This window comes from Aethina tumida, chromosome 1 (assembly GCF_024364675.1).
Source record: "Aethina tumida isolate Nest 87 chromosome 1, icAetTumi1.1, whole genome shotgun sequence".
Taxonomy (NCBI): Eukaryota; Metazoa; Arthropoda; class Insecta; order Coleoptera; family Nitidulidae; genus Aethina; species Aethina tumida.
This window is the reverse complement of record NC_065435.1, coordinates 44205901-44230607: the sequence shown is the minus strand read 5'-3', so window position 1 is coordinate 44230607 and position 24707 is coordinate 44205901. Positions and strand designations below refer to the sequence as shown.

The 24707-nt window shown below is 33.0% G+C and overlaps 8 protein-coding genes and 1 long non-coding RNA gene across 9 annotated transcripts in view; 4 read left to right on the top strand and 5 right to left on the bottom strand.

Annotated features, from left to right (window-relative positions):
* The window catches only part of LOC109605058 (S phase cyclin A-associated protein in the endoplasmic reticulum), a 53005-nt gene extending 39524 nt beyond the window's left edge, over positions 1-13481 (bottom strand). Inside the window, exons 1-8 of the mRNA XM_020021630.2 lie at positions 13317-13481; positions 13086-13267; positions 9918-12147; positions 8845-9521; positions 8565-8792; positions 7983-8497; positions 7790-7919; positions 4503-4630 (exon numbers count right to left, since the gene is read on the bottom strand). Coding sequence (XP_019877189.2) covers positions 4503-4630; positions 7790-7919; positions 7983-8497; positions 8565-8792; positions 8845-9521; positions 9918-12147; positions 13086-13267; positions 13317-13410 — 4184 coding nt within the window. The 5' untranslated portion in view covers positions 13411-13481. The remainder of the gene's footprint in view (positions 1-4502; positions 4631-7789; positions 7920-7982; positions 8498-8564; positions 8793-8844; positions 9522-9917; positions 12148-13085; positions 13268-13316) is intronic.
* Positions 5938-7669, top strand: LOC109605069 (mitochondrial ribonuclease P catalytic subunit). The gene is made up of 3 exons (XM_020021641.2): positions 5938-6603; positions 6660-7181; positions 7237-7669. The coding sequence occupies exons 1-3, from the start codon at positions 5970-5972 to the stop codon at positions 7635-7637; spliced, it is 1557 nt and encodes a 518-aa protein (XP_019877200.1). The 5' UTR covers positions 5938-5969; the 3' UTR covers positions 7638-7669.
* A 1670-nt stretch (positions 13482-15151) lies between the features above and the next one.
* Positions 15152-15722, top strand: LOC109604901 (neuropeptide-like protein 30). Its single transcript, XM_020021458.2, has 2 exons — positions 15152-15290; positions 15356-15722. Exons 1-2 carry the CDS (start codon positions 15282-15284, stop codon positions 15569-15571), a joined length of 225 nt encoding a protein of 74 aa, XP_019877017.1. The 5' UTR covers positions 15152-15281; the 3' UTR covers positions 15572-15722.
* A 1538-nt stretch (positions 15723-17260) lies between these two features.
* On the bottom strand, positions 17261-17761 carry LOC126265696 (uncharacterized). The gene is made up of 2 exons (XR_007548173.1): positions 17459-17761; positions 17261-17399 (listed from the first exon to the last, which is right to left on the bottom strand). It is a non-coding gene; the product is annotated as an uncharacterized LOC126265696 (long non-coding RNA).
* A 707-nt stretch (positions 17762-18468) lies between these two features.
* Positions 18469-19018, bottom strand: LOC109604393 (keratin-associated protein 19-2-like). The gene is made up of 2 exons (XM_020020919.2): positions 18871-19018; positions 18469-18804 (listed from the first exon to the last, which is right to left on the bottom strand). The coding sequence occupies exons 1-2, from the start codon at positions 18877-18879 to the stop codon at positions 18469-18471; spliced, it is 345 nt and encodes a 114-aa protein (XP_019876478.2). The 5' UTR covers positions 18880-19018.
* Positions 19019-20026: 1008 nt separating this feature from the next.
* On the bottom strand, positions 20027-20622 carry LOC109604402 (neuropeptide-like protein 32). Its single transcript, XM_020020931.2, has 2 exons — positions 20521-20622; positions 20027-20466 (listed from the first exon to the last, which is right to left on the bottom strand). The coding sequence occupies exons 1-2, from the start codon at positions 20527-20529 to the stop codon at positions 20197-20199; spliced, it is 279 nt and encodes a 92-aa protein (XP_019876490.1). The 5' UTR covers positions 20530-20622; the 3' UTR covers positions 20027-20196.
* Positions 20623-20927: 305 nt separating this feature from the next.
* Positions 20928-21646, bottom strand: LOC126266538 (uncharacterized). The gene is made up of 2 exons (XM_049970721.1): positions 21480-21646; positions 20928-21426 (listed from the first exon to the last, which is right to left on the bottom strand). Exons 1-2 carry the CDS (start codon positions 21492-21494, stop codon positions 21103-21105), a joined length of 339 nt encoding a protein of 112 aa, XP_049826678.1. The 5' UTR covers positions 21495-21646; the 3' UTR covers positions 20928-21102.
* A 146-nt stretch (positions 21647-21792) lies between these two features.
* On the top strand, positions 21793-22327 carry LOC109604410 (uncharacterized). The gene is made up of 2 exons (XM_020020940.2): positions 21793-21908; positions 21956-22327. The coding sequence occupies exons 1-2, from the start codon at positions 21877-21879 to the stop codon at positions 22263-22265; spliced, it is 342 nt and encodes a 113-aa protein (XP_019876499.2). The 5' UTR covers positions 21793-21876; the 3' UTR covers positions 22266-22327.
* A 1187-nt stretch (positions 22328-23514) lies between these two features.
* LOC109604882 (uncharacterized) lies at positions 23515-24655 on the top strand. Its single transcript, XM_020021434.2, has 2 exons — positions 23515-23742; positions 23800-24655. Exons 1-2 carry the CDS (start codon positions 23734-23736, stop codon positions 24238-24240), a joined length of 450 nt encoding a protein of 149 aa, XP_019876993.1. The 5' UTR covers positions 23515-23733; the 3' UTR covers positions 24241-24655.
* The last annotated feature ends 52 nt before the right edge of the window (positions 24656-24707 follow it).

Sequence of the window (24707 nt, the reverse complement as noted above, 5' to 3'; positions counted from 1 at the left end):
AATTAATGTATTTTGTCCAAACTTTAGCATTGTTCGAATATTATTTTTTGATATCAATGATTTCTTAGTAGTAGTGTTCATTCAGTGGACGTTTGATTGCTCTAAGGGGCACACTGATATTGTATGACTCAATTAATTTTTTTATTTGCTTAGTAAACAAGACATGATTGATTCTTCCAATTTGTCTGTCTATAAAAGGAGTTAGTTCTTCGTTAGGACATTTTCTTAATACATTTTCAAATGAGTGTGATGTTTCATATTTGTTAATAACATCAACGTTAGCAATATTTAGGCCTTGATTTTTCAAACAAATTATTATTTCCCCTTTCTCTAGAGTGTTTCTCTGGAACAATTTCTCACCATTAAAAGTATTGTTAAATAGTACCACAAAATATAAAATATTGAATTTTAAATTTTCTCCTATTTCTCTCACCACAATACATTAGAAAATTTATACCGTGTCCAAAAAAAATAAATTAAAAAGTTGTTACACTTCTGCCAAAAATCAATTTTTGTAAAGGCTTTAGAACGCATAAAAAAAATAAACCATAACTACTTTGTGACATCCTGTACATAGCTAATATTATAACTTTAAAATAAAATAAATCGAAATATAGGAATAAATTATAAAGTGATTAACGGTTAAAAATTTACAGACTGATTTTCAGTCAAATTTCAAAAAAGTTGAAATGAATTTTTAGCACATTTTAATAGATTTAAACAATAAATTTATATATCAATATTGTGCAAAAATTAATTAATTTTGTGTCAGATTAAATCTGTAACTGTATAAATAACGTACATATTTACTTTTTATTATTTGCCACATTTATTATTATTTATGATTACACTTAATTTTTTTATACTTTGATTAAATCTATAAATATAAAAACAATTATTTTGATTAGGATTATTTGCATTTATGTAATGTAATTTCATTTGTAGTATTCAATATAATAATAATTTGAAAATGTAAATTTGCAAAGTGCAATTTATAATTTTCACTCATGACAAACTGTACAGTCACGAAAAAACACAATTTATAGGCTGTTAATTTACATGTATTTTATCAGTGATAGTAATTTGTTACGTCCATTAAATATGAGATTTATGATTATATTAAACTAAAATAGTTTTTTCATTAAACCATTAAAATTATTAGTGGCGAAATTAACACGAAATAAACTGTCGCGATAGAGAAAAATGGTGGATGCGCCGACATCAATCATTGACCCGACCCGTAGGTGGGTAGTAGCAGGCCGCCATGCACCGTCGGAGGTGGCGCGAAGCCGGCGGCGTTCGAACCGGTCCCTTCGTCCTTTTGGATAAGGGGCGAGGGGCGGCCCAAGTAATCTGCTAATGGGCGGCAAATGCGATACGCGTTATGAATTCGATTAACGGGGGGACGTAGACGCGGCCGACGTCGGTGACGGCGGCTTCGGCGGCACAGTCACCGCAACGGGCCGCTCCCATATATCCACGTTTATGTGAGGACACGGCCACCAGAATAAGGGGCCACACCGTCGCTAATGTCCCGAAATACACAACGCAGCCGCATAATTCGATTTGCTGCCTTCTCTTGCCTTCGCCCGTTGGGCTCCAGGTGTGCGACATCTCCTAATTGTTCCCGGTCGGCCTCTTACCGTCATCTCGCAGGACCGTAAAAACTTCCCGGGACGTTCGCTAATTATTACCCGCCCCCGGACTTTGACTTTACTACAGTCAAAAGGTGGCCGCTCCAACGGGAGGGACCGGAGCGTTATTACTTTGAACAAAGTTCACTTTAACGTGGTGATTACATAACAGGAGAGACGTTTATTTACTAACCTAATCCTGTATATAAAAAGATACGATTTAATACACTTCAATTCCAGGAAAATATTAGATATTTTATAAATATTTTGTTAAAACAAAGTTATACCACCATCGCTTTCATTCTCCACAATTCTGTGTATCGAAATTCAATCTGCGCATCACATTGCGGCTACCTTTGGGGAATTCGACCCCTTTTACCCCAAATGCATAGCCAGCTGGGGAAATATTTCCCCTATTTTGACGATAAATTTACCAAACTTTACACTTTCGTTTGTTCCTTAGATATCCTGCAATATTTCCGTCAGCAAACAATAAACAAAACAGTTGTATGAAATAAATAATATACCAGAAACCGAAATCCCCTTGGTCGAAACTAAAGGCGATCGTGGCGGCAAATCTAAAATATATTTATATATATATTTTTTTTTTTTCAAGGAGACTAAGGAGGAAAACGGGCAGAGTCTCTCCTGGCATCGTGTGTGTGTGCAGAGGCTCGGGGGAGCGGCGGATTATGAATAATTAATTCGATCAAACCAGGGCAGCATGACGGCAAGGGGTGTTACGGCAACGAGCCCGTCATTGTAAGTTGTATTTTCCTGGGGGGATGACGCACAGTGCGTCGAAAATATTCCGAAAAATTTGAATCGATCCGACAACCAGAATAGAGAAGTGTTACGCCAATGCCTACGAATTACTTTCCACAATTTATTATTTTGTTCATAATTTACAGATGTTATAAATCAATTGTTAGAGAACAAAATAAAAAAATTGACTAACCACTGTAAGGAGTTATGATTATAAAATACTTACGACAAATTATTAATTAATTAGTTCCAATTACACAGATGTTTAACGAACTTAAGCTAAAATTTTCTAAGCAATCTTAGAAAAATATTTAAAAAAAAGTAGGTATAACGACTTGAAATTGTGATAAGTAATAAACAATTTATTATTTATAAAAAATATATGTATTATTTGAGAAATTATTAGTTAGTTCTAAATACACAGATGTGTAATCAACTTAAGCGGACATTTTCTAAGTAATTCTTATGAAAAAATATAAAAAAGTGGATATAACGACTTGAAATTTTAATGTTATAAAAAATTTATTATTTATAAAAAATATATGTTTTATTTGAGAAATTATTAGATAATTCTAAATACACAGATGTTTAATAAACTTAAGCTGACATTTTCTAATCAATTTTTATAGAAAAATATTAAAAAAGTGGATATAACGACTTGAAATTGTGATAAGAAACAATTTATTATTTATAAAAAATATATGTATTATTTGAGAAATTATTAGATAGTTATAAATATACAGATGTTTAATAAACTTAAGCTGACATTTTGTAAGTAATTTACACAGAAAAATATAAAAATATGAGTATAACGACTTAAAAATGTGATAAGTAATAAAAAATTTATTATTTATAAAAAATATATGTATTTTTTGAGAAATTATTAGATAGTTATAAATATACAGATGTTTAATAAACTTAAGCTGACATTTTGTAAGTAATTTACACAGAAAAATATAAAAATATGAGTATAACGACTTAAAAATGTGATAAGTAATAAAAAATTTATTATTTATAAAAAATATATGTATTTTTTGAGAAATTATTAGATAGTTCTAAATACGCAGATGTTTAATAAACTTAAGCTGACATTTTCTAATTTTTACAAAAAAAAAAAGATAAAAAAGTGGATAAAACGACTTGAAATTGTGATAACTAATAAAAAAATTATTATTTGAAAATTTTACACACAATAAAAAGAAAAAAAAAATGGATGTAAACCGCTTGAAATTGTAATAAGTAATAAAAAATATTATTTATAAAAATATATGAATTGATTAAATAAATTAGTGGCATAGGACATTTTAGAAGTAATTTTGTTAGAAAAGTTAGTAAAACATTCATTGCTTATAAAAAATACATTATTTATATTATTTCAAAAAGTTTTAAATTCAAAAGACAACTCACCAAAAAAATCATGTTTAATTCTACCAAAAGTTTAAAGAGGTATACGACTAAAATTTAATACGCAATTTTTAGACCATAATGTATAAATATGAAGTAATGACTTTGAAATTATAATAACTAACAAAAAAATACCAATTTTATATATTTTTATATATAATTTAATATATATTGTGTTGTATGTTTAAACTTCAAAATTCTACTTCAGTAGAACGTTGCAAAATAATAAGACGAAGATTTTAAAGGCATTTCAGAGATGTTTAGAGTTTTCCACACAAAGAAATGTAATCTCATCGAACAATACATTGTAAATAACAATTTTATAGCATGCGATGTAGGAAGTTTGAAAACCATTCACGGTGGTTTTGTACATTTTGTCCCGTTCCTAGGCTTTCATTCAATTCACTGTGCGTTGTACAAAGCGAGGAGCGGCCTCGCCTGCCGCCCCCGCCTCGAATGCAGGGGTGGCTCAAGGTACAGTACCCCGATAGCGGTTAATTGAATTGAATGTTGTTTAAACAAAACGCTCCAGATCCTATTGTCGGACCGAAGATAAGCGTATCGTTCGATTGTGAGGTAGAAACAAAATAAATAGGGATCCGATTAAATACACATTTGTTTTATAAATATCACGAGGTCGCATTGTTATTCACGGTTCCTGTAAATAAATATCATGACGCGATAAAATCGGTGTCCTACCTTACGATGTCCTGGACCCTCGAGGCGGGCACGGATCTGGGAATGTTTCTCAAAACGGTTGTTAGAAGCTGCATCAAAGCTGTACATAACGGTTCTGAAGGTAGATTCTCCTCACAATCTCCCAGTTCCTGTAAACGAGAACCAAAAAATAATATTTTATTACACATGCACGAATCTAATTCACTGTGTGCGTCCAACGCAATTTATTGTGCAATAAAAAACAGTGTGACACAGTGACATTAGTGGATGCGGAAACGACGATTTCGGATTTAATCAAATCGAGTGCGATCAGCCGTGGAGGAAGAGAAAAAAAAACGAAGGGGTGGACGGAATCCGCGGGCCGCGTTCCATTATTCAGACGAATCCGAACCGAGTGACGGCAAATGGACCGCTGGTCATTCGGCTTACGGGCGCGCTTCTTTGCATGCACGATTAAATTTAAAGACGGGCGGCGGAGACGTTTTACGGCGGGGACCCGGTCCCGCCCGGCAATCGAAAAAGGGCCCATAACGTTTTATTGCCGCCTTAAAAGTTTAGTTTATGCGCACGTACATGTGTTTGTGCAAATATAAAATTGTTGATTTGTGTGCCAGCACAAACTGGTCGGGGCATAAAAATGTCAAGTTTCCTTTTGCGAAGCATGCGGGGGGAAACTCACTACTTCGATTAATTTTCGGTTTGTTGCTGTATTGGAAACGCTTTTCTTACGACGTAGACGTAAGGAAGTCGTAACAGCAGGAGTATTAATTATTAAAATACACAACAATACTTTGAACAATTCGTCACAATTTATTCCAGTAATGTATTTAACACGTAAATATTTGCAATAAAAGATAAAAATGAACAGAGCTATAAAATTTTATTTTTGTCACTGTTACGCCAAAATCATATGTTTTTTTTATTAGACGATTAAAATTATGGAAACTACAAATATACTTGGTAATCATGACTCCATCTACTTTTCAAATTCGAAACAAGTCCCGTAATGTTCCCTTCAAAAACAATAGTTTAGCAGCCATCTATGTGCGAACATCAAACCTATCGCATGGAAGCGCCATCTATATTGCATCATAAAAATTAATGCATATATAGAAAACGGATTTTTATGCAACGGAAAATAAAGTTAAATTTTGAACACTGAAACATTTTGATTTGGAAAATTATTTTTGTTTCTTAAATAAATTAAAAACAACTTTACTAGTTTTAAGTTTTCAAAAAAATACTTTTTATATTTATGTTTAATATATAAAATGTAAAACAAATTTTAAATATTGGCTATCTACAACGGCATATATTCAGATAATAGTACTGGTCCAAATATAATATATTGGAAATATTTTAAATCTATAAAAATCAATTTATCCATTTCTAAACACCGTTTACTATTTACTTTATTGTTGCATAATACTCCGCGCCTACACCGATATTTACCACAACCTAACCTCAAAAACCAAATGTGATTTTAAAATGATCCACCGAAAATTATTCTCTAAAACAATAAAATGTACCGGAAACATAACAATTAGGCATTACAGAGATGAAACATACGAGGTTCGAGAGAGGGTGGGTCCCGATGAAATCTTATCAAAAGTTTTCCAAAACAAAAAAATCGCATCAAATGAGGACTGGAGAAAAGTGAGAAGTGAACTTTTAGATTACGACCAACGAAGAACGTTCACGCCAATTAATATAGATTCATCGATAATTGGGTTTTGTACAAAAGCGGATAAGCATCATTTGGCTACAAGCTACTATCAGTTTTTAAACGATGAAAAAATTAAACCCAATTTGGCCACGGTGGGCAAATACTTGAAATTCCTTTATGAGAAGAACTCTATAGAAAGTTCTACTTCAGATCAGACTGAAATATTATCTATATACAAAGAACTCAGAAAAAAATATCCTGTACTGGATTCTATAACATTGGAAAATGTGATAATGGCTCTGTCCATTACCAATGAATGGAAGTCTTGTGAAGATTTACTGAAAGAAATTCAAGTCACTACTGTAGGAAATAATGCTGCTTATAGTGCATTTATCAGTGCCGCATTCCTTAATGGAGAAACTGAATTAGCTTGGAAATATCTGAATGAGATGTTAGGTAATTTTTTTTAAATTAATTTTATAAAATTCATAATAGATTTTAACATTTTCTAGAAAAAAACAGGTATCCCAAGTCTATAATATACATTTCATATTTAAAATCTTTACAAAAGCTTAGGGCAAAAGCATCAATACATGGTAAATTAGAAGAATTATTTACATTCCTCAAAGATCATGATATAAGAATAGAAAATGATGTAGTAAAAACTCTTGAAGGAATGTCTGAAACGCTAAAAATCTCAATAAAATTAACAAATGTGAACACAAAAGGAGCATGCAGAAGTTGCTTACAACAATTAAAGAAATTTGAATTAACAAATGAGGAATTTGAGGAACTAAAAGATAAAATTTTGAACAACATTATCTTAGGAAAAGATATTTTTGTTAAGACTAACCCACAGGAATTGTCAAGGTTTGAAAATTTCATAGCAAGGAAACAAAAATTTGATGTTGTCCTTGATGGCCTTAATATTGCTTATTCAGTAGGCACCAGACAATCGCCTCATGTATTCTCGACTCTGTTGGCCAATGTTGTTAAATATTTTGTTAGTCAAAATAAAGAGGTTTTAGTATTAGGTAACTAATAAAACATTGTTTCAATATGTTTTACCAATTAATTGTTATTTTTTAGGACGAGTACACATGAATAGGTGGCCTGTCCAAACCTGGAACTATATTAAAAACTCTGCCACAGTATTCCTAACACAAAATATCTCAGAAGATGATCCATATTTACTTTACTGTGGTCTCAATTCTGGTAAAAATACCATAATTGTTACCAGGGACTTAATGAGGAGTCACAGATTTTTATTAAAATCTGTTAAACACAAAATTTTGTTCAATAGATGGTTAAGCCAAAGACAGCATCAGTTTCTGAGAACTGATGCTAGAGGACAACCTGTATTCAAATATCCGTTGCCGTTCACTCCAAGCGCACAAAAAATCGAAAATTATTGGCATCTACCCTTTGACGAAGTCGAAAATCAGAAACAAGAATACATTAATTCGTGGTGCTGCGTAAAATTAGAATAAATAAATGATTTTGTAGACAGTTTTTTAAAATATGTTTTGTGTTTTATTTTTTCCCCGATATCAATGAAATGCGTGTTAAAGATTTCTGTTGTATTCTGTTCTGAGTTTTCTCATTAAAACCTAAATCTAATAAGTTAATTTAAATAACTTACTTGTAATCTCATATTAAGGATGTCGATCACAGTCGTTAAACGATTTGAAAGCACCACATACTCGCAATTTTTCGAGCCATTAGTTCCTTTGCATGCTATTTGCCACAAATTGCATGCATTTACCAGTGTTCTGTAAATTATTTCGTTGTATAGTATTGAATTAAGTGAACAATTAATCAACAAGTGTACTCACTTAACAGAAATTGCTGTGCTGCCTTCTTGTAGTAAAGTAAGCATTTTTCCCAAAACAGGAAAGCCGCCGACGCATTGGAACATGAGTATATCATTATATTCACCCTTGGACAACAATCTGGTCAATTCATTGAGTATTCTGTCCAATTGACTAGAGCTAGAAGACGACAAGCCCTGATTGGCTTGTGTGGTGATTGACCCAATTGTATTTATGTTTCTGTTAAGACATCTCTTATTGGCGGATTCTAGATTGCTTGGTTTGTGGTGGGTGTCGTATTCAAGACCTCTAGCGGCCATTCGTTGACGAATCTTCTTACACCTCTTTCTAAGGGACTTGCCCCTTTCTTTGGCGGCTGCAACTTTGGGATCTTCTTTATCAATGGGTGCATCTACAATGTGTCTCAAATTGAACTGTCTCAATTCACTGCCACTTAAAGTAGTGGGATTGGCTCTGGCAACAGCCTCCCGATGTAAGCGCCCACGTAGATGACTCATCAAGTATACTTCGGATCTAATCTGTGGATAAAGTAGTAACAATTAGAATAATTGGAAATGTTTATGTAATAGTAACGATTAATATTACCAGAACATTGCAGACCATGCATATTTTCTGCGTTTGATAAGGAATGATGTTAGGTGCCATATTATCTTCACTGTGGCACTTCAAAATAGATAATATTAAAGCCTTCTGTCTGATGTGTTCCATATTTTCCTCATGGCGTCTCTTAGAGTCTTCCTGTTTCTGCTCAATCCTCTTTTGCAATTTCTGCGTAGTCGCAAGTTGCTTCTCATGCAGAGCCACCAGTCGTTCCTAAAATATGACACCAACTAGTTTAGTTTGTTATTTATTTATTAAAGTCTACCTCTCTGTCTCTAGCCTTTTCACGAGCCAATTCCTGCCTTTCGCGCTCCCTTTGCTGTTGTTGCTGTCCGATGCGCTCATCCCTTTGACGTCTCTCATCCTGCAACCTGTCCAATCTTTCCAGTCTGCTTTTCTCTAGCTGCCTTCTGCGTTCTTCAACAGCCGCCTCTTTAGCTGCCTTCTCAACCAGCCGCTTTTTGCGATCTTCCTTCATCACTTGGATCCTATCCTTGCGTTCCAAACAGCACTTCATAAAATCGTGCCGTTTATTCTGCGCCTCCAACTCATTGATGAAGGCAATCTCCCTTAGTTTCTCGTCTTCGTCGTGAGCCTTGCGAATGATGCCCTTCAAATGTTTACGACGGTTTTGATCAGCTTTTTTCAACCGGAGTTCCATTCTTATTCTTTTCTGTTCGATCAAATGCAATTTTGCGGCTTTCACTTCTTCCACTCTTGCCAAAAGGGCTTGTAATTTTTGGGCCTTTTCTTGTTGCAAATCCTGTCTGCGTTGCTGTGCACGCGCCTGCTTCTGCTGATATCTTTTCAATGTTTCCGTTAGACTTCTTCTTCTCGCAGGATTTGAAAGTTTCTGGTGAAGCTGCAACGCCCTACCCGGATGGCGGGCGCTTAGTGCCTCAAGGACTGCCAATGTATCGATTCTATCGCTCCAAGACATATCTAGAATAAATTCAATAACATAAAATGAGCGAAAACTCATCAGTTTACTTTCACACGATGCACATACAGTACTTACCTATGTTTAATGATTTTGGTTTATTTCTGATAATTTTTAAATTACAATATTTGAAGAGTGTGACAAGATCAACAACGGCACATAACAATGATCAGGTTATAATTAGAATTGTAACAAAAAAGTGTAAGTAAATATAAAAAAGAAAGTTACTTTCCCTCGTTATATTTACGTTCCACTTGCTTAATTCTCTTTAATAAACATAACTTCATCGCAATAATCATTAATACATGAATATTCATTTACGATGAACTACATTTTACATTTGTTAAGACACTTTAATAAAAAAAGAATAAATCATACAATAAATGAGTATATATTACCTGCCAATATTGGCTCATATCTTGCTTCTAGTGACATATCACTATCTTCCGGATTATTCTCATTGTCGGCCTCTTCTGCATCCTCAACATCTCCCTGGAGTTCACCATCCGTCTCAGTCCCGTCGGTTTCCGTGTCGACCTCAATTTCCAAACGTTGGAGGTCTTCTATCTCTCTAGTCAGTCTGTCCTCCTCCTCAGACAGTTGCCTATGCTCTTCTTCAGTATCCAAATCTTCCTCCTTAAATTTAGTTTCGTCGTCAGTTTCCGATTCCCCATCGGACAATTTTTTATTCACATTTTCTTTATTATCAGAAGATTTCTTCTTGTTTTGATTCGCATTGTTCTTGTCCTGGTTTGACTTTTTATTAACAACTCCTCTACTTGGGGCACTGTGGGACTGCTTTGATACCTTCTTTTCAATTTTGGCGGTATCAAAAGACTTCAAAGTGTTGAGATTTTCTTTAACACTTTTGTCAATAGACTTTGCGGGTTTGGAAACCTCTCCGTTTTCTGGCAATAAGGCTAGCGCTGGTAAACTTGCAGTCGTACTGACCTGATGGAATCTCGTAGCCCAGGACAAAGCCGTGTCAGATCTTCTTGGTTTACCATTGCTGTGCTTGAATCTGGACCTACTCTTCACAGTGAGCCACCCATCGCCTTTGTTGTTGTCGTTGTTTATGGTTTCGGTTGAACTGGCTAGACTATTGTTTGAAATATTAATGTTTTCAGATGAATGTCCTTGGTTCACTAGCGTCTCAACGGAACTGGCACATTCATTGGACGAGGATATTTTATTTATATCTTTTTTGGAAAGAGTTGAATAGCTCTTTTGCAACATCGGCGGTTTCGGGACATCTTGTTTTCTTACGCTTATTGGAAGTTGTGTAGTAGACTGCGGTTTAGATTGGGCAGATTTGCCTTTCATATTATTTGATATACCACTCGATTTCATATCCCCTAACGTTTTGCTTCGAGCTAACCCAGTTCTACCCATAGCTCTGGATCTTGTTGTTTCATTTTTAGCAGTAACGGCTGCTCTTGTTGCGGTAAAAGGTTTGACTGTCTTTGATGGTACAACAGCAGTTTTAGTTTCAGATTTCGGTCGAGGTATTGCAGCTTTCGTAACAGTAACGGTCCTGCCCAAAGCTGTAGAGTATGCTGGTCGTACCGCTGCTAATGGCTTAGCACATTTATTAGCTTCAATTTTTGCCGTTTTTGCAATTGATTGCACTTTCTTTTCAGTGTCATCAGTTTGGCACTCTTGGTGAACCTTCACGGCATTTGGTTTTTTTACTGGCGGCAATCTCGGATAATCGTCATCCGTACTTGTGCTTTTCTCGGCACTCTGTACTCCAACTTTTCTTAGAGTGTCGTAGGTCCTTTGATCCTCACTCGGCGAGTCGATGTTCTTGACGGTGGTGGTCTGTTTTGAGAACTCAGAGGGTTCTTGTAAGATCAAGTCTAATTTAGACTTCTCGGATTTCGTCACTTCTGCTGCCAATTCGTTGTTATTAGTCTTTTCTTTTGAATTGGTTTTGAGATCCTCATTACTTTTGCATCCGGTCTTTGTTAATCTAGGTGTAGTTTTTGGAGAGATAGACTTGTTATCCTTTTTTGTAATTGCAGTTTTAGTTTCTTTTACTTTTGGAACGACTTTTGTTTTTCCATCAATTGCTTTCTGAGCATCCAACCGTTTCTTTACTGGGTCAGCTTTGGGGGCAACTTTTCTTGACGTCTTAACCTCCGTCTGCTTTTCTTTGTTGTTTAATTCTGACTTGATTTTCATTTGTTCTGTCTCTTGTGTACTCTTTTGGTTAGTTTTCTCCTGTGATGGCTCTTCTTCCTTTTTCGGACTTTGTTCAGCGTTTAAATTAATCTCTCTCCCCTCAAATATGGGTAACGGACTTGTTGGACAGGAATTCGATAGTTTCTTTGGATTCAAAGGCTTAGGACTCAGTTTGCCAGACACGCTTGGGCTGCTTCTGCCCGATCCCACGCAAGGAGTAGATTTTCCAGAGCGTGGCGTTGCAGTAGTCAGGGTAGTTTTGCAAATATCCCAAGCTAGTGAATTAGGACGCTGTAAGGGCGGTGTGTTTTCGTAGGTCCACTTTATTCGAAACCAATCTGCTAATCCGTTGAAGTCGCGCAAATAATTTTCTAGAACCAGAAGTACCTCTAGAACCTCGGCTAAGCTCTCGTGAGATTCTACCGTATTATAAATTGCACAAATCTGTAAAATACCAAAGTAAAGATAAATAAGACGACAGACCTTTTTATGAATACTTCGGTTTTTGATTAATTAATCAATGTCAGTGTTGAATTTTAACAATCAACTGGTACTGATGGGTCAAATCGGACCCACCGCAATTTCGATGGGCTTTACTGAAGCGAGTAGTCGATTTATAACCGATGCCGAATTGGCAGATATTAACAGTTTATCGGACATTAGTAATAATGTAGAATATTCTGTAAATCATAATATTTAAGAGTATGACTGTGGACTAAATCTAAAGTGTAGAAAATAAAGCTGAAAAATATGCAACAATATGGAGTAGCAAATCCTATTGTTAATTTTTCGCCCATAGTTCTACAAGAACTTTTATTTCAAGTTGTACAAATAATTTTCTAGAACCAAAAGTATCTTTAGAACCATGGTTAAACCCCCATAAGATAATATACTATATTATAAATTGCACAAACCTGTAAAACACTGATGCAAAGATAAATAAAATGACATACCTTTTTATGAATACTTCGATTTAATTGATTAATCAATCAATGTCTAAGTTGAACTTTAACATTTGACTGGTATTATTGGGTCAAATCTAACCCACTGTAATTTCAAAGAGCTGTACCTAAGTGAATAGATGTAATACCTCTACTCTTTGCCAGATAGCCTTGACAATTTTCAAGGTTCACCCTATTTTTGCTAGATTAATTATTTTTATCAAAGAGTGTGGGGATATTGTTTTCTTTTATTTTCTATATCTATATTATGAAATTTAAAAAATGTTCTATTTATTTTTTCATATACAATGTATTCATCTTATTTATGTCAGATTCAATTTTGACAATAATAATAATTGAGTAATCTTGAATTCATCATACCAGTCTAAGGTTGAAAATAATCAGTGCAGTACTCTTGCCCTCAGTACAGAAAATGCTTACCGCTCTATGCAGGTTGCCAAAAAGTAGGGCCCAACATCTGGCTCGAAGTTCTGACTTTTTGTCTCTGCCTGTTGAAGCAGATCTTATTCGGGCTCCTGTTCTGCTTCGTAAGTCTGATGCCTTGGAGCTAGTCTGTGACTCCGTGGCTTTTGGACGGCACGGCGGCTTCCGTGAAACCTTGGCTAAATTTCAAATTTTGTTTTACTAATTCAAACATGTTAAATGTATTACCTCCGAAGGTGTCATTTCCCGCAGAAATATTAAAAGCGAGGAGATTCCTCGCTTCACGGCCCTGTTCTTGGACCAGTAGCCGGACTTGTTCCATTCCTAAATTAAATGCGTTGAAAATAAATTGACGAAAGTTATTACATTAGTCATTTATTAACATTTGTTTAAATTTTTGACAGATCCTTCACAACAAATCGTAGTAGGCAGCAGTGGATGTTGTTACATTCCACCACGGTTAAATAAAATTTTCCAATTTTTGTTATTGATCATTTATTTTAATTTCTAGGAATGGTAGCAATAAAATATTAATGTAACATTTATTCTTATTAGATTAACTTCACGCATCCATTACTTTTAATTACAAATAAAATTTGTATGTGTTGGTGGAATTAATTATGTAAAATAAGTATTCTGTGTTAATATTCTAACGGCTATAAATGTTAATGCAATTTTTTCTCATAATTTTAAATACATATACAAATATTAATTTAAAAATTTATCAAAAAAGCAAAAGTTAATATAGTACCGTAGATGTATCGTGGGTTGCATAGCACCAGGGGATAAGGGTATAGACCAAGGATATTCTTAATTAAATATTTAACAGGGTCTCTGTATTTATTATTCTTGCAGACTACCATCGTTAAAATTACCATAAATCGATGGCATTAAGTTCTAAAACAAAGGTGCAAATAAGTAATGGACATAATTAACTTAATTAACAAAACAGGAAGCATTTCAAAAACCGAAAAATATTTAATAAATTGATTATGAAATTATTCATTTTTCACATACCAAAGTAAACAAAATATATAAGGGCAATGAACCAATTTTATATGATTTTTTACTTTTATTTAAAAAAGAAAAAATAATAATTTATATATTTACATAAAACGTATGGTACACAAACAATTACTACCAAAAAAAAATACTCCAAACATATTTTAATTTAGCTTTAAATTATAATTTTTAAACAAGAAATTGGTAAAAAATAGACAACAAACTACAAATATTCTTACTCGACAATAAAAAAATTTCAACCACAAATTATTTTGTTTTTAAGTAACATTACTACAAATAAACGTTTCAACGTAAAATACAATTAATATTTACAATATTAACTTCCTTAAATTGGGAAATCCCCAACAAGGTTACGTTTCACTTCGTTAGCTCCACGTATGAAGAAAACTACCGCTGATGTTTGTTTTAAATTAATTATTGTTTAAATAGTTCATGTAAGATTTATAAGCTTTAAAACACATTATTAAAAATCTTCATACAAAATTTATACTGAATAAACCATCCTATTTCTAAAGACACTACTTGAAAAATATTTTTAAATTTTTAAATAATTAATAATTTGTGAAATGCTGTTGAATTATAATTTGTTTCAAACAAATTAAACTTGATACATGTGTCATTTTAATGCAAAAATAATGAGTGATTAATTGAGTAAACCGCATATAAAAAAATAATTTGTATAATTTCTGTAATTCGGACTTGTTAATACGATGCTAGCCGCATACATACAAGAAGCAATGTCTGTTGTAATTACGGTAATAATAGCTATGCATAATAATAAATGTTATTTTTTATTTTACCATAGTTTTTTACAATTCGTATTAAGCAACGCATTGAAAGTTTTTATAATGTTTATCAGTTTTCTTCATCTTTGACCAACGTAACCTTTATTATACCTAAGATAATAGGTATTATACTTACAGGTCATTTTTTGGTCTAGACGGATATGTGTGGTTCTTTTAATGATTCACTCAAGGTGGACAATGCCAAAACAACAACAACACACAAAAATAAAAAAAGGTGTAAACAAATAAAAATTTAATTTAATGGATGAAAAATACCAAGGCATCTTGAGGTTTTTTGTATAAATATAACACCTTCCAGTGTTGAAACCAGATCAGTTTAAAAATTTTTCTCCAATTAACAAGTCGTGCCCAAATAGTCGGAAAAATGTTTAAGGTAAGAAGTTATATATTAAATTTGATGATCATTGAGAAATTAACTTGATGATTATTAAATTTTAGGAAATCATCTTTTTATTTTGTTTTGTCGTGATCTGCATGGCGTATCCTGGCGCTCCTGATGACTTAGAGAACTTGGAGCCAGCTGAATCTCGCTGGGGCTATGGAGGTTACGGACGCGGTGGATGGGGTGGATACGGAGGTTATGGACGTGGAGGATGGGGTGGTTATGGAGGATACGGACGTGGTGGATGGGGCGGATGGAGAGGTCGTTGGTAAAATGCACCCATTAACCAATTTATCCACGTGTATTAGAAGAACTAGAGCTAGAAGTGTTTTATACGTAACTACATGAAATTACTAAATTTTTGCTGTTTATGTTGAATTGTTCATAGATGTACACCAAATAAAATCAAGTAAATGTTAAAAAGTCTTTTTATTGTGCTCTCTTAAACTACAATTAATTATATTAAATTTACTTATTTTATTACCAACTCTGCTGTTCTATTGTTTTAAATTTACAGCAGTTTTGCATTAACCAATTACCCAAATGCAATTTATGTTCATGTCTCATTGTCTCAAATTTCGTTTAAAAGGAATGTCTCGAATTTTTTTTATTCAGTGACATTTAATTTTCGATCTGCTAACACCAAGATGTTTAAGGTAAATTTTACTTTGTAAGCAACAAAATATTAACGTCTTGTTTTATTTTAGTATTTCATATGGTTCTGTATTTGTATGTCAACATATTCTACTCATCCCAGCTTAATACGTGACCAGATAGATGACTTTAGCACACTTCCATCATATCAAGTGAAAAACAATGACCTTTTGTTACCCTCTGATTCAACTTGGGCTATTTTTGGTGTTTCCAGTCATGACGATCCAATTTTCTTATATCCTGAATATAAAAGAGAGGATGAACACCACAAAGTTCCACCGATAACCAAAAGTGAATTTTATATGCCAAGAACCAACTGTAAATCTAGATACAATCAATTCAATGGCTATGTTTATTAGCTTATTTTAATCAAATGAAAATTTATTTTAATAATTTAATAAATTGCTTCCTTAATTTATATTATTATAATTGATACGTCTAATTTTGTGTAAGAATTTGTATTTGAACCAATAATTTTAAATGCAAATACACAATTTTGTAATAGAATTGGCAAGGATTTGTTTACTGTTATGTCAATGACTTCAATGAGTTAGAAGGTAACATTCATTAAAAAATGTGTATAGAGATTGTGTTAATAAAATACATAAATACAATTATTTTTCTCTTTTTTGAGATGTTTTGATTACAAACTGTAGTGGTGCTACCCATTTTAATCCACTTGAAAGGTTACGAATAAAATACTTAAAAATTAGCTAAAACTTTATTAACCCAAAAATATTTTATTACAGTAGAAGATCGAACAAAAAGTTAACAAATAATATTAGAAATGACATCTGGTGAGTCGTAAGATAAATAATAAATGACAAAATCATTCGAGTGACAAATGGTCAGTTGCAAAATTAACCGAATTTAAAATAATTCAAAATTCGTTGTAATACTACCATGTTGGAATGCGGCGAGACACAGCGCATGATCGATTTGATAATCAAGACGCTTACGTTTTTGAAAAATACCGGAGTGCCACCCACTTATAAAAATATAAGGACATGCGTGGCACATTTGGCTAACGGCAACATACAAACGAAATACTTGTTTGCGTGTCTTAAACAAGGTATAGCTATGAAATTGTTCAAAAAGAGAAACAATATGTACTGTTGGAATAACGAATTAAAGATGATACCGAATAAGAAAGGTACTACAAACACTGTCAAGATGACAAAACAATCCGAGACGAATCCTATAGAAGAAGATATAATTATTTATGGGAGATACCAGTAAAACTGTTTTGTCTGTGGATACCCAATTAAATTTTTTTGTGTACTGTTTAAAAATAAAAAATACATTCATTAATAATTTAGTTATTTAATGTGGACTCTAATTGAAATTATAGGTAATTTATAATATTACAAATCAAATTAAATTATGATTATAGTCTTACGTGTACCAAGTTTAAAGTTATACTCGTATGTCAACTTCATAAATTCCCTACAATCAAAGTTGGTTTTAAAATTCATTCATTTATACACACAAAAATATATACATACGTCTTACTCGTGTTACAAATATACTTTGTTTTTCTTAATTTTTACCATTGTCTGTAATCACAACTGATGCAATATCCCCTCCAAAACCACATCCAAAACGGCTCCCGAAGTTAAAACCACTACCATAACCACCATAATATTCTTCCATGGTTGCCGACTGGCTCCCGAACAGTGTCTGCTGATTTTATAACGTCCTTCGAATACCGCAGCCACAATGTGGTCATTGCCCACACGAAAAATAAAATAATTTATTTAAAGAAAAATTTTACTAAATAAAAATAACAAGTAACAATATTAATTACCTTAACGCTTTGGACGTTGAAAGAGAATTGTATGTTTTGTGGATATTTATATGATTATGGCTAAAACTGTTCATAGTTTTTTTTTATTTGTTTGCTGTTGGTTATAAACAACTTTATTTTAAAATAAAATTATAAACTAGTTGTGTTTCAATTCAGTTTCATAATATATTTGTTTAGTTACATATATTTAAAAATGCATATTAATATATGTAAGAATTTATATTAGTTTCAATATAACCATAATAAATTAAAGCTGTAACCGCATTTAAATTATTTATTTTATATTATGAATATTATACCAATTTACTCGGACTATGAATTATTAATTAATTTACTAAATATATTTGCAATTTTTTAGATTCATCGAAAATATCTTTGTATATTAAGTAAATATTTTTCATTTAAAATAAAAAATAAATGAATTAATTTCCTTAAAATATATGGTATTAAGTACTTCTAATCATTGTTTATTTAAAGGCTTACAAAATATCATTTAAATTTAATTTGGAAATTTTATGTTCATATAATTTTAATTTTAATTGATCTTCATAACGAACCTCATTCATAATTAATTATTTAATATACATTCAATATATTTATATTTTATCTGTGTCTTGAAGATAAAATTTAATCAATAGATGGATAAATGAAACTAAATTGTCAACAAGGAAATTTTTTATTTTATTTATCATAATTTACAATATAATATTAGTACCATCCCCCATATCCTCCATATCCACCATACCCTCCGCCATACCCTCCTCCATATCCCCCATATCCCCCATATCCTCCATATCCTCCATATCCACCGTATCCTCCATATCCTCCATACCCTCCATACCCTCCATATCCGTGTCTATGATGATGTCCCCAACCGCCATAGCCGCCTCCATAGCCGCCTCCATAGCCACCCCAGGCATAGCGAGGAACTCTCAATAGGGTGGGACCTGGAGATTTCAAACTATCAGAACGTTCACCGTCTTCGTTTGAAATATCGGGATAGGCGACGACCAAGGCCATCATGAAACACAACAGAGTGATTTCCTAAAATGAACACAACAATTTTGTATTAATTTGTTAGTTTACTTTATACGAATTGTAATTATTTACCTTTAACATGTTGATATTTTGATATCTGTCGGAGAACTATGCTTTCGAGAATACCTCAATATTATTTATACAAAATTTTAAAACATAATTTTTTTTATTTATGAAGACAACAAGGTTTGTACATAATTTTATTTTTGTAAGTTTTGCAATTTCGTTTCCAAACAACTAAATTATTTTTTTTCTATAAGGTGACTGTGATATATTACATATGATTCACTCGCATATAGAACAATATAACAATAAGTTTTTGTAATTAATTATTTTTTTTTAATCGTATTAAAGTTATAAACTAAGAATAAGAATGAATATTATTAAAATTATTATTTACGATTTTTAATAATTGGGTTCAAAATACTGAAATTGTTTTTCTATGTTATGTGTATTATATAAATATAATCGTATTAATTTATAACATTTAATTATTTTTCTAATCACAATTAACTTTTTTTAAATTCGTGTTGCTTTTGTTACTGTTAGTTATTAAAATATAATATTCAATAATAAGATGAGCCATTAACATTTTAGTACACGATTTACTAATATTTAATCCTTGCTAGGACAATGCGAAATTTGACTAAGGAATGCGGTGTTTTGGACTTTCCTCTTACAGTACCCAGTTTGTGCCTCCTTTGACATTGCAAGATCAATCAAAGATCATCAAAGATTAGAGTGGAGAAGACGGCGATAGCTTTGGGATGTGAAATGGCCTTCAATGAAGAGTATCAATTTTCTATGGCCATACAAATGCACAAATCACAAGGCACCACATTGACAGTTTTGTCATGGACAATATCCGACCTCATATTTCGAGGGTTCTTTTGGAATACTTTAAACATTCAGATGGAAATTTATTGCCATAACCAGTAACATGTCCGGATTCATCACCTATTGAATATTTCGAAATTAATTTCTCCCCCTGTGGACTTTGGCGGAGCTTCAGTATCAAACAGAGGTGGCATGAAAAGAGTTAGTTATTTCAGGACAAAAATTTTCAAATCATTAGATCGATGCCAAAGAGAGTCCCGATCATCGTTCAACTCATTTATTGGTTCGACAAAAAGATGCTGATCATTATATTCAATATTATTATCTAAATTTTTAATCATTTACTAATTTTCTGTCATTGAGTATGAATGAAAAAAATGAAACACTTCAATATAAATTTAATCATTTATTATTTTGATTAATAATTTTGTGTACATTTAATTTATTTATCTTTTGTTTATGTCTTGAAGATGTTGAAGTTTAATTCATAAATGAATAAAATGAAACGTAATAGTTAACAATAAACTTTTTTGTATTTAATATTCAACATAATATTTCATATTAATACCATCCACCACGACGTCCCCATCCTCCTCCCCAGCCACCACGACGTCCCCATCCTCCTCCCCAACCACCTTGACGTCCCCATCCTCCGTAACCGCCTCCATAGCCACCCCATCCGCGGCCCCATTGGGCATAACGACGAACTCTTTCCAAAGTCGGACCTGCAGATTCAATTTCAATTTCAGGAAGATCCTCGATGTTTTCGAAGGGTGACGTGTCAGGATAGGCGGCAACCAAGGCCACCAACAAACACAATAGAATAATTTCCTAAAAATTGAATTTATTAGTTTGTTTGTGTTAGATGTCACTTTAATTATTCACCTTCAACATTTCGATGTTTCGAACTCTGTATGAGAACTATGCTTTTGAGTCCATCCCAATATTATTTATACTAAATTAAAAATATTTTTTTGAATTTATTTTTACCACAATATTTCCATAGTATTATTGTGTTTGTCACAATTATGTTATTTAAAATTAAATTAATTTTTTACAAATTGATTACGAAATATGTATGCAACAAATATTATATCAAAGGAGTTTTTTTTTATTTTTATTTTTCGTGTAATTTGTTATACCACTTCATTTATTATGTAAATATTTCTGTCATAAACAACGTATGTCCGTCTAATTTGAAGATGATACTTGAATAATACAATTATTATGTTTTATTGATCCATATTACAATTCATGTTTCTTAATAAAGACAAACAACTAAAAATATATAGTTTTTCAATAAAAAATATTTATTTAAATTTTTTATACACCAAAATGTTCCAAAATAATTCTTTTTATTCCAATTACACATTTTAGCTTATTTAACATTGATTACTATTATTTTTAATAACAGTTAAAATAGTTTTGTAAAATGTATTTTACTTCGATGAATTATCATTTCACATTTCACCACCATCCACCGTATGCACTGCCGTAACCCTGACCGAACCTGTTACCGTTGCCGAAACCTCCCCATCCGCTGAACCCGAGATATCCACCGCTGTTACCACCCCATCCGCCCCAGTTGTTCGGTAAGCCTCCCCATCCGCCCCAATTGTTCTGTGATCCGCCCCAATTATTCTGTGATCCGCCCCAGTGTCTACGGATTCTCTCTAGAGGTGGACCGGACGATTTTGCTCCACTTTCAACGTCATTATCCAGTTCCTCGACGAGCGGATTGGTTGGAAATGCGACTGCCAGGGCCACCAAAAGGCACAACAAAAAGATCTCCTGAAAAATGTTAAATAATTATTTTTCCCAGAACTTTAGTAAATTGTGGTTACCTTTAGCAAATACATTGTTGAAATAATGGGACAATACTACAGTTATTTCCGAATGTGGATGTTACTTATACCTTTCAACATTTTTTATCAAATTACAAATATTTTAACATTTATGTAAGTAACCAATATTTAGGTAGTTTCGACATAACTTTCAATTATGGTATCTAAATAAACGATTAGTATATTTCAATATCTGTATCAATAATGACATAAATTAACACTATTTACAATTTTCTTTTGTCAATAGAACAAAAAAAATTAACCGTAATCTAATATGTATTTGTTTTAGCGGTAATCATGGATACCAAAACGTAAAATTTGTAATGTAACGTCACTTTAATATTTTTCAACCCTATTTTTCTTTTAATTATTCTTATTTTTTGTTTGCATTTTTGTAATGGAGTCGAGTTCCGAAGAAGAAACCCACTTGTATGAGTTTATTCGCCAATTTCCATAATATAATTTTATAATTTTAGAATTGTTATAAGCGTCTACACCAGAGTGCGACTGACCCAAACGGCTAATTTTCTGATCGTCAAGAAAAGCGAAGAATACTCAGATCTATTCATTGAACCATACGGCAAAGAAGTAAACCCAGAAGTGTCAGACTACATGGAAATTGAAAACGAGTTGATTCCCATTCTGGAAATATTAGAGGAGAAATATCCAAGGTACGTCGAGGTTCGCACCCTGCCTTTCGACGACGACTGGGAAAAGGTCTGTTTCATTACTGATCTGTGGCTCAATAATATATTAGACACCGAAGCCGACGAGGGATTTCGATAAATGCAAAAATGGTATTAAATTTTCGTCCCGAATGAAATTTTTAATAAATTTTTCTTCTGGAATTTCGACTATTTTTATGTGTATCTATTTGGTACGATATATGGGCAAACTTGGTTAGTTCATAAACCGACTGGGTAAGATTTGAACTAAGTAAACAGTTAGCTATTTTGGGAGGAAAAGGTAACACTCATATAGTTTACAAATAGCCAAAGGAATTAGCTAGTCTATTTGAAATAATTAGCTGGACAATTTGGCTAAAGTAAAAAACATAGTTAATGATTATTTAATAATGCTAATTTGCTTTTCATATGAACTACACAAATTTGGTTATCTATAGCTATTTATTTTACATTCTGTAGTTCAAATTTTTAGCTAGTCTATAGCAAGTAGTAGCTAACTCCCAACTGCTAACTGAGAAAAAATATTGTGAGAATATTTTAAAAGAGACATTAATTTTTTGATTTACGTTACAAAGATTTATTTATTTATCGGACAGCCCCTTATTGCATCCAAAGATAGTTTTTGAAGGTTTCAACAAAAATAATTAGTAGATTTAACACAAAGTATAATATTTTAGTCTGTTACTGTGTTTATAATTGTGTACCAAAGTTTAACAAGAAGACTTATTTATAAAACATTATAAAAAATGTTATATATGATAGAATTATTTGTTGTTTACACTTATAATTCGTTGTACACATACATTACTTACTTCTATTTCATATTACAGTTTTTTTATTGTTGTCCACCACATACAATGTTAACATTATTTTAGTACCTAAGATGCACATTAAAATATTTCTCTAAGATAAAAATACCTCACAAATTATAATAGTGAAGAATTTTTTTAAATATTTTAATCTGAGAATATGTAGATGACACTAGATGATGGAAGATACGCCTTGCACCAAAGTATCATGATGGGCTTCCGGGTCATTAACTCTGCCACAACCAAATTGGACCTTACCGAGGTGTTATTAGCCATTACCAAAGGTGTCTCTAGTAATAATCGTCAGTGAGAAAGTTTTTCGATTGACCCAATTTACAGGACGCTGGCCCATCTATGACCTCCAACTAGACAGTGTTATGTAACAACAATCTTAAGGAAAATCCAAACCAAAATCATCATTTTTTGGAAAAAACGTAATTTATTTTTGTTACAAGGATTTAACTTCACATAAATTGCAAAAACAAATAGAATTTGGTCAATGAATAATTGCAAATGTGTACTAATGTTTAGCATATTTTTACAGATAGATATAACAATTTGGTACCACTTCTAATCGGTGTCATATGTATATGTAAGACTAAGAGATATTGAAAATGAAAGTCAGATGGTAGTACCCTTATTACGTAACACCGTCCATCTTCTGACTAAAAGGCCTAAGCACCGAAATCCATTATGAAAAAGCCTATAAATACCAGAGGGCCCAGAACTAAACCTTAGTTTTAATCTAGCTCTGTCACAATGTCTTTGGTAAGTACCCTCTGACACTACGATCTCCAGCAATCCCAAAATTCGTTCAATTTTCAGTGGATATTATTGTTCGTGGCGGTGTGCGGTGCCCTCCCGACGCCACCGAACCCGACGATGATCGGCACCCGAAACATGCAGCTGGTGTACGCCCACGCGATCCCGTCCGATGAATCCATGGTCCCGGCGGAAACGTTCTGGGGCGGCTACAACGGATACGGCGGCGGTCGTACCGGATGGAAGAGCGACGCGGTGCCGGCTTACGCCTCCGTGGGTCCGATGCTGGGCGCCATCGGAACGGTTGGAGCTGTGGGTGCCGTCGGTGGAGTCGCGCCCGTCGGGGCGGTTTACCCCAACGGTGAGGGCTTGTTCGGCGGCAGTTTCGGATGGAAGGACAGTAACGGAGGACGGGTGGAGCACAGCGGATGGAGGGGCGATTCGGCGGGCGCTTGGAGCTCGCCCACCACCTACAACAGTCCCGGACCTGGTTGGAGGAATTAGTTTAGTTTCTTTATTGTAAGGGTAGATTTTAATACAGTTTATTAAGCACTGCTGCTTTTTCTTTTTCACCGCCCATTATCAGTCGCAAACTGCCGAAGAGTTCAGAACTGAGCCAAGCAGTGATTTGCTTTCTACGTCATATTGCATATACTATTTTATTTTTGCAAGCATTTAATTGTAATAAAATTTTATGGCGACGGATAAATATTTGACTTTGAACCAAAAATTAAACATATGTTTTCTTTCTTAAATGAATATTTACTCTGTGTTTGCACTGAATTTAATAATGAAGTGTTAATGTATTGTTATGATGGTCATAATATGAAAATTATTATACTTCTGAAAAACTAGATATTTATTTTAATTGTAATGAAAAGTTGACCTTTCTTGACTGGCAATTGACAACTTATATTTTTAATTCTTCAGGTGAAGATAAATCATACAATTCATATATAAAAAACCACAAT